Source organism: Nanorana parkeri, unplaced genomic scaffold, assembly GCF_000935625.1.
Source record: "Nanorana parkeri isolate BGI_ZX_2015 unplaced genomic scaffold, ASM93562v1 scaffold1181, whole genome shotgun sequence".
Taxonomy (NCBI): Eukaryota; Metazoa; Chordata; class Amphibia; order Anura; family Dicroglossidae; genus Nanorana; species Nanorana parkeri.
Window position 1 is genome coordinate 188,118 of NW_017307449.1, and position 9,376 is coordinate 197,493.

At 39.2% G+C, this 9,376-nt stretch overlaps 1 protein-coding gene across 1 annotated transcript in view; it reads right to left on the bottom strand.

The window, feature by feature from the left end:
* Positions 1 to 9,376, bottom strand: part of LOC108796841 (cilia- and flagella-associated protein 47-like) — a 208,738-nt gene that overhangs the window by 174,350 nt on the left and 25,012 nt on the right. Inside the window, 5 exon segments of the mRNA XM_018568382.1 lie at positions 437 to 533; positions 1,913 to 2,102; positions 2,247 to 2,399; positions 4,567 to 4,789; positions 7,701 to 7,881. Of these exon segments, the coding sequence (XP_018423884.1) occupies positions 437 to 533; positions 1,913 to 2,102; positions 2,247 to 2,399; positions 4,567 to 4,789; positions 7,701 to 7,881 (844 nt within the window).

The following is a 9,376-nucleotide window of genomic DNA, read 5'->3' on the forward strand; positions in this document are numbered from 1 at the left end:
AAAAAAAAAAAAACAGTTTTTAAAATGAAATAAAATAAATAGAATAATAGAAAAAAAATTTTAAAGTCCCCCGTGAGCACGCGCGTCACCACGTAAACACGCGACGGGTGCGCCTACGTATGAAAACAACGAACACGCTATACATGTTGGGTATTGCCGCGCACGCCGGAGTGAGAGCAATAATTCTAGGGCCAGTATTTTGGGGTATCTCTAAATTGATGACCTGTGTGGGTGTTTAAAGCGTCTTCTATGGACTTTTTGGGGTACTGCAGTTTTTTGCCGTTTCACGGACGCACGCAATTTGTAAACTGGGCATGTTGACTGTTTTGTTAATTATATAGTTGAACATCTCATGTTTGAATTTACTGTCAAAGAAAAATGTTTACATAAAGTCTTTTTACAGAATTATTCTTTATTTCTATATGTCAGCTCTTACCTATAACCACTTGATGAAGTTGCTGAGGTGTCAGTTCTAAGCTGCAGTCCTCCTTCTCAGATGCAGTGCATGGCATTGCATTAAGCCCCTCATTAATCTATAGCACAGAGTACAATGTATTAATATGATAAAATAATAGCAGAGAATGCCAAAGTTTCCAGTTGAGGTGGCACCTTAGGTTTCAAGGACTAGCTAGGGGGCCATACTGATATCCATAATCAGCATGGCTGTCTTTCAGTTTATTTTAAAAGTTCACTTATTTCCATTTAAAAAGGGGTTTCGAAGTTAGGATCTCTAGGCTTAGCAATTTTAGCAATACTATTTGAAACTATTATTTTTTCTATCCTTATATACAAAGATTTCAAGGATATTGACAATGCAACAATAAAGTGGGGCTTAGACCGCAGGAGCCAAGGGAAGAAGAGGCTGCGGGCACCGGTCTAGCAGTCAGTCAGTATTGAGGATCGCTTGAATATGTATTCATTATTTGAGCCCTAGAGAAAAGTGAGCAGTTAACCCTTGCAGTTTGGGGGTAGACCAACTGCAAGGGTTAATTTTTCTACAACCTGGAGTTCTTCTTTAATGCAATGCACTTTATGCATTAATATTCCCTATGAATGGCACCCCCACACACACTAAAGAAACAGCTAGGATACACATGCATTGCAGGGCATCACAAAATATAGTAACACACTACTGTGTATTGTGGTGCGCTGCATTAGAAAAATGCCGTATTTCCATTTTTGGTGAATTCATCGGAATGGGCTACCTAAACACAACACGTTAATGTATGACACACTAGGTAAATGTTTAGGATTAGAAGTTCTTGCCAGACATAGGTAGACAGCTATTCAGTGTACATGTTTAGTCACAAAACATACACTTTGTTTGAAATTTCACTGTATTGGCCTGTTCATTAAGCCCTGTTCCTGCTCCTTCTTTGGGCCTAGTACTAGACCAGGGGTTGGCAACCTCAGCACTCCAGCTATAGTGAAGCTACCAATCCCATGAGGCATTGCAAGACTGACAGCCGGAGGCATGACTCCCAGAGGCAGAGACATGATTGGATTTGTAGTTTCACCAGGAGTCTTGAGGTTGTCTACCTCCTGGACTAGACTGTAGCTAGGGCTTAGGCTTCTGCTCATGACCACATTAAGCTCCCAGCACTAAACCCAGAATGGCAGGGGCAAAGCTAAGTGTTTAGAGGAAATGGGGCTTAAATGGCGCTTAAAGCATGTGTAAGTATATAAATGCAATACTGAACAGATAAAGCAAAACATTTTCAATAAAAGTTTGAACAGACCAAAATAGACCAAAATAGTTTTACATTGTTAGGGTTTATATACCCGTTAATCAATTTCCTTTGCACAACCTGATGTAAGTGATGTCACAGGTACACGGGAATCCATTCGAAGACTAACACAGCTACTTGCAAACACCACATGGTACTGGCAATTCAAAGTATAATATACTTACTTCCATGGTCACCGATCTAGATTCTACAGATGCCAGCTGGCAAGTTGTCAACATGCGGCCCTTAGTCATGGGAGCAGTTTTTGGCTTTTGTTGCTCACTAAAACATTCAGCAGTAGAGAGAGTGGGTGGCTCTAGACCTGCTGCTGGTGTAATGCCAATTTCTACTTCATTGTTCATTTCTTGAAACTCTCTAAATTAGAAATTAGGTTAGGATAGCAAAACATAAGAAAATCAACAAGAATGTAACATACAAAGACGTGGAGTGGAAAGCATGTAATATGTCATCCCTTGAACAGGATCATATTGATCAGGATTGATTACAAACATAATATACCGGTCTTTGTTTTCTTTAAGGCGTCGCTCCCTCCTGTTTTTTATATAGTCGGTATAATAGTCCTTATGGACTTGCTTTAACTTTTCTTCTTCTTCTGAGTATGTGTAATCAGGATCCACATAGTTATACCTCTCCATTTTGGTGAATATTGTCCTATTATAAGATAAAATTGTCATTCTATTTTCATGCATGGTTCAGGGTGTAAATCATGTAACTTATATGCTACATAAAATATATGTATAATATCTTAAAAACGATAATCAAAAAGGTTCCACAACGTTTAACTGATAAGATCTTTGGCAGTAGTTTGTGGTACTGCTCCATAGGGCAGAATGAAGGTACTACTCATTTGCAGGTGGATTCTCAATGTATTTATTTATTATAAGTTAAACACTATCCATCAGCGGGATGTGACACCATTATTTGGCTGTAGCAGTCACCCGATACCCAAATCGCCTCAGTCCAACATGCCCCCGCTAAGTAACAGCAGTAGACATGAGTTTTGCTCATTAGAGAGCTCTAGCTGTGACTCACAGGGGACATCTCAGACCATGCCTGAGAAATTGCAGAACAGTGGCCCTTCTGTGAAGGGAATTCCTCTATAAAGAACCTAACTGTACAAACACACTATTTTTGTTAAGCAGTCAATTGGGTTTTAAACATTGATTAACCAGAGAGGAATTTAGTCCAACCTCACATAAACAGTTTCAACCATATCAGTCTTAAAGTAACCCTATACATTGCTAAGAACTCAAAACAACATTTATATTAAAGGAGAACTATGACATAAGTGATTTCCACTCACCTCATAGTTCTAAGCCGACCTATGACAATGAGACTGTCACAGGTCGGCTCAGTAGATTGGGAGGTGAGGGAACACATATCGGGTTCCCTCACCTCTCGATCCTGTCACGGCTCTCTGCCGTGACAGGGGGAGGGGCTGGATTCCCCTCTCCCCGCTCCGATCTGCCAGCGCTGACTGGCGGAACGGACGGGGGAGGTGGCGGGTACAGCTGGCTCTGCCTCTAGATAGGCATAGCCAGCTGTCACTCACGCAGCTGGGCGGATCCCGTCATCTACGTCGGGATCCGCTCCAGGTGCGGCGTCTCAGTATACCACGAGCTGTAGCTCGCGGTATACTGAGCTTAGGGTAACGGGAGGACGCTAGTTTGTGTCCTCCCGTTACCCCAAGGAGAACTATGGGGAAAAACACTGACCCCATAGTTCTCCTTTAACGTTTATGTGTATTTGTTGTTGATCTTAATGTCAGTTCTAATGTTTCTTTTGGATTCATTGTGTACGTGTACATGAATGTTTTACCTGCTCTCTATGTAGTAGGAGTATGTAGAGCATGGGGTACAGGGTGTGATTCTGTGGATGTGGCTATAAACGGGGGTGTGGTTTTGTGAGTGTGGTTGAAAATGGGAGTGTTCAGTAGCATGTCCCTAGGCTTCATTTTAAAAATCTGGTAACCTTAATGTGAAAAAAACATATTTCTAATACTGTACATACTATATAACAATGTAAAAAAATACAAGGAAGTCCCCTCACCTACTTGTCTTTCTGCAGGGAGGAGGCGAGCATGCAGATCCATGGTGATCTAGTGTGATTAGTAAGGTCTGCAGACACTCAGTGAAGAGCTCCGGCCGAAAGGAAGGGAGACAGACCAGCAGGAGCAGCTACTCCCACGAGTCAGGTATGCGGTCTGAGACCGCAAGCCTGACAGGAATTTCCACTCGCCTGCACTGCATTTCCACTCGCCAAATGTGAGCAGGCGAGTGGAAATGAGGAGCTCTGCACTAATACATGCACTGATCCATTTATCAGAATGCAAACTGTTTTGTAATAGTTGTCCTAGAATCTGATTCCAGAGTTTTTTGTTTTTTTTAATAACCTGAAAACTAACCTATGCTTAGGAATTGTCAAAGGGAGTCAAAAACAATGGTTACTGGAAATGTTTAGAGGAGCTCAGTGAGAAGTAGCGTTTACAGGTTACAGCACATAAAACCCTAGATTACTCTCTAGAGACTGTTCCTGGAAACATTTTAATGTTCATTCAAGCCAGTCATTTTTTTATATTAAAGCATATAAGTGTATGTACCCTAGAACCACTGTATTACTGTTACCTATAAAGGTTTACACTAATAAGCAACCAACTGCTATGTTAAAAATCATGTCAGGATTCGTCAAGCTGATTAGTAATAAATCTAAAGAAATATAAATCATTTTGTCAATATTTGTTAGATATGCTTCCATGATCTGCGTCACAGTAATACTGTTTTTGCTTTCACACAGGTAAACAATCTTTTATATACGGTACCTGTATTGTACTTTGCGGTCACTAGGTCTTATGCTTGCTGCTCGATCATTTGGAAATGCCACTTGCACATCTTTGTCAACATCACTTGTTATTTGGTGATCGTGTATTTGTGTTTTAGCTGCATTCAAAGTGGCCATGCGTAAGGATCCCATGACCGCTGTAGATTCCTGAGGTGCTCCTTGTACAAACTGTCCAATGGGGTTAGTAACCAAAGGAGTTATTCCTGCATTAAAATGGTAAATATTGAGTTATTTTGACCTGAGGTACGCAATTATGTTTTGCATTGTTTAAAGCAGTAGTAGACAACCTCGGCACTCTAGCTGTGGTGAAAATACACATTCCATCATGCCTCTTTCTCTGGGAGTGATCACTGTGGCTGTGGCTGTCAGAGTCTTGAAATGCCTCATGGTAGTTGTAGTTCCACAACAGCAAGAGTGCCGAGGTTTAAAGGAACGGAAGGTCATCAGTACTTTTGGTATTCCATACATAATTGGAAGATTAAGCTTTTTCCAAGTTCTCACAATTCTGATATCTGCGTCCACCTATAAGAGGTCTCCACACATGCTTCTGTTTGTGCAGAGGCTTCTAATGAGCTCTCTGTATGTGTTGGCACACAGTTATTGGTGCCCAGTACAAAATCTATTTGCTAAGACCATTTGCTTAAACAGAATATTTTCACGTTTTATTGGTCCTGGCTTAGAACTTTGTGACACCGAACATGGGGAAAAAGTACGACTAATAACTATAAGGAAAAAGCCTTTTTTTTTTTTTTACTTTTGAGGCTTACTGTGCCTAATAGCAAATAAGGTCTTGCTCCCCACACAATTAGCACAATTGGACACAATGCTGTAAAACCAGAATGCCATATAAAACAGGCTCAGTTCAGAATAATCATGTCTGCAGCAAAGTTCAGAATCTTCTTATGGGCACCATAGCTAAGAGATACCATATATTTAAGTGTTTTAAGAGGTAAATGCACCTTTGTATGTAATAAAATATACAGAGAGAGAGAGACAGAGAGAGAAAGAGAGAGAGAGAGAGACAGAGAGAGAGAGAGAGAGAGAGAGAGAGAGACAGAGAGAGAGAGAGAGAGAGAGAGAGAGAGAGAGAGAGAGAGAGAGAGAGAGAGAGAGAGACAGAGAGAGAGAGAGAGAGAGAGAGAGAGATAGACAGGGACAGTAAAAAAAACATATAAAACATTGGTTAAAAATGTATAAACTTAAAAAAGGTATATAAAATTGTCCCACATTCATTGGAGTTTTCCTTTAAGAATATTGAGTAAATATTCAAGGGATCAGACTCAGTATTCTACTATGGGCACTTTGGACTAAATGTAGTACTATTAAGCACCAAAAGCCTATTCCTGAGCATACTAGCCTTAATATGCAACAGAAACATGTTATCACGGGTACCAGTTACTGAATATTGTGCTGAATGTAACAGTGAATATTTTTTTCGTTTTTTTCCCACAGCAGTCATATTTTTTTAACAAGAGGCATTGTTACTCCCATAAAATGTCTAGTGGCTATAACTGGTGAAATACTATATTCTAGCCAACATTGGCACACACATATTTTACACTACTATACATTGTATTATATTTTTTGTATTATATCTATTGTACTATATTTTTGTGGACATTGCTGCCAGAAAAATACATCACGGAATGTGTCTGAGCAATGTTTTAGAACTTCTTGCTAAGAATGTTTAAGAGGAACCTTTTAGAATAGAAATATACCAACTGCAACTGCTTAGACAGAGGGTCAGTGGTCAGCAGAAATGTGAAACCGGGTCAACTATATGATCTCTCACACTGTCTCTCATCTACTGAGTATGCATTGTGGGGGGTCAGATAGTTACCACTCCAACTAGGAGGTAAACGCAAGTAAGGCTAAATAAGGGGGAATATAAATAAAGTCATGTAAAAATGTCAGTACGCTCATGAAAACTGTTGATGTTTATTAACATACAGTATTTCAACAGGCAAACATGCTCTTCATTCAAACAATGCCTTGAGATACAGGTGATATACTTATATAAAAAGACAAGGGCATTCTATTGTAAAGCCGACTGTCGTTGCCCCTCCGTTGCCCCTCATACGGGCCCGGGAGCGGCTTATGTGGTGTCCGCGGGGAGCTGGGGAGGAGATGGACGTAGCTCCGTTTCGTCAATCCCCTCCCCGTTCTATGGGACCGGGAGAGATGCAGATTGCATCACTTCCGGTCCCATAGCTGTCAGTGCTGGGCTCCTGAAGCTCAGCTATCAGCTATTGAAGTGCGATCTACACTTCAATAGCTTATTTGGAGTGTAAAGGTGACACTGGGGGTCTTTTGGACCCCCAGTATCACCTTAAAGAGTACATGTCACCACCATCTGCTATGACATGGGGGGCTTGTAAGCCCCCTATGTGATAGCAATGAAAGTAAAGAAAAACATTTTTTTTTTATAATTAACATGAAATAAAATAAATCTAAAAATTATTATTTTTTTAAATGTTTAAGTCCCCCGCGAGCACGCAGGTCGCCACATAAACACGCGTCGGGTGTGCCTACGTATGAAAACTAGGAAACGCGCTCCATCGCCGCAAATGCCGGAGTGAGAGCAATAATTCTAGGGCCAGTATTTTTGGGTATTCCCTAAACTGATGACCTGTGGGGGCTTTTAAATCGTCTATGGACTGTTTGGGATATTGATGTTTGTCGCCGTTTCACGGACACACACAATTTTTAACCCAGGCATGTTGGGTATCTATTTACTAGTTGTAACCTCATCTTTTATATTTTATTTAAGAAATTGGTATTTTATTGTGTTTTGGGGCATTTAAGTACATTTTTCACTAAATATTGGGGTTTGATAAGGTGTTGCGCTAATATTGTGCAACATAAAAATTTGCAACTGCCAACATTTTATTCTATAGGGTCTTGGCTTTCAGAAAATATATAATGTTTGGGGGTTTTTAGTAATTTTAGGCCTAAAATGTGGAATATAACATGGGTGCAAAAAAATTTAAAAAAAGACCTCAGTCATGAAGGGGTTAAAGTCTTTTATCCTTACAGACTAATTTTACATTTAATAATATCAGTGCAACTAGGAAAAAAACAGCAAATACAGTTACTGTATTTAAATTTACTTACCAGGGTTGATTTTCATGACTATTTTGTTAGTTGATGGTTTGCAGGCTGCAATAAAAGTGAGCTTTTTTTGGTGAAAGGCTTTTGTTTTTAAATGATCATCTGATGTGGGACCCAAAATATCTACCACTTGTTTTACTTTAAAAGTTCCTGGTTGATGTGGAACAAATGAAAACATCACATCCTAGAAAAGAACAGAAATATAAGACAAAAATACACTAAAAGACTGATTGTTATTTATCCTTGCTTAAAAATGTTGCTGGCTAAAATCTCCTTAAAGCGTATCTAAACCAAAATCCCCCCAAAAAATATATTGCAGTTTAGCAATGCTTAAAGGTGGTAGCTGTGTTCGTTTTTTAAGCTTTTTTCCCTTTATTTTCCTGAAAATGAAAACGAATGCAGCCTGCACATCTAGCAATTGGTAAGCTGCAATAGATAAAATTTCACTTTTTGGTTAAGATATGCTTTTTTTTTTTTATCTTTTAACTACTGAAAATGTTAATGATCTTAAGGTATGGAAAAACGAATAATGTATTTTGTGGCACTGTTATTTTTACTTCTAACTTTAAATTATTTTGAATATTTCAATTGAGATGTATTTTTTTGTTCAGTAGAATAACTTTGAACTAACACATTTTGTTTCAAACGGCTCCTGGATAATGAATGATGTTTATTCCCTTATTGAATATACTTTATCATTTTAAGATCATTATTAAAACTATCTTTCTGTAAATCAAAGATGCTTTACAAATACTTGTATCTATTTAAAAAACACACAGTAACACTATAAGAGATGAAACAACCATGCTGCACCCCTTTATGACACAGTGGCACTCAACTGTTGCTCTCTGCCACCAGCTCCTGACAAACCAATGGTTTTTTTTTCTGAATTATTAATCATCTGGAAGAGCTCTACTGTTTATGTCTAAACCATTTACAGTATATGTAAAATCAACTGATAGCAATTGTGGTAGCCACTTTCTATAACAAAACATTGCATTTTATGTGGTATTTATGCTACTAACAGACAGCAGGGCATCACCAAGTCTAAAATCAGTCTTAGGACAGCAGCTGTGTGTATTTAATACATTACAAAAGATAAAAGCTCCATCATTTATGTATTTTATGAAATGCAGCCTCTCCAGCACTCCTTTAGACATGCATTGAGTTAGAATGGACATAAGAGAGTTTGCTTTGCTAACTTGCCTTTAAATGATCAATCTATTGTTTTATCATCCTTACTCCACATACTTACTCGCCACATTACATGTCACAGTAGCGATCCTGTGGATGCCAGAATCTCATGTCTAGAGAACCGCTATTGGGGTAGGTGTAAACAGGGTTTCTGTGTGTTGATTCCTTGTCAGCTGGTCACTTGAGACAAAGCTCTCCGACTGGTGACAGGATAAGGGAGGTTGGGCTTGCTCCTGACAAACCTGCACCCAATTTTATCTTTTGCTACATGTGCTCCAAGATGGAGACTCTCATAGTTACCGTAATATGCCATCCATGGCAGTAGATGATGGATTGTAGTAAATGATGAATGGCAGTAATTGATGGATGGAATATTATTAACAGTCACAATTAACGATTTAAACGAAATACTTCCCTGTAAATAAATCTCTGTTTCCTCGATAATATTGGTCTGTGCGCAAGACACCCACCCCCCCCCCACCCCA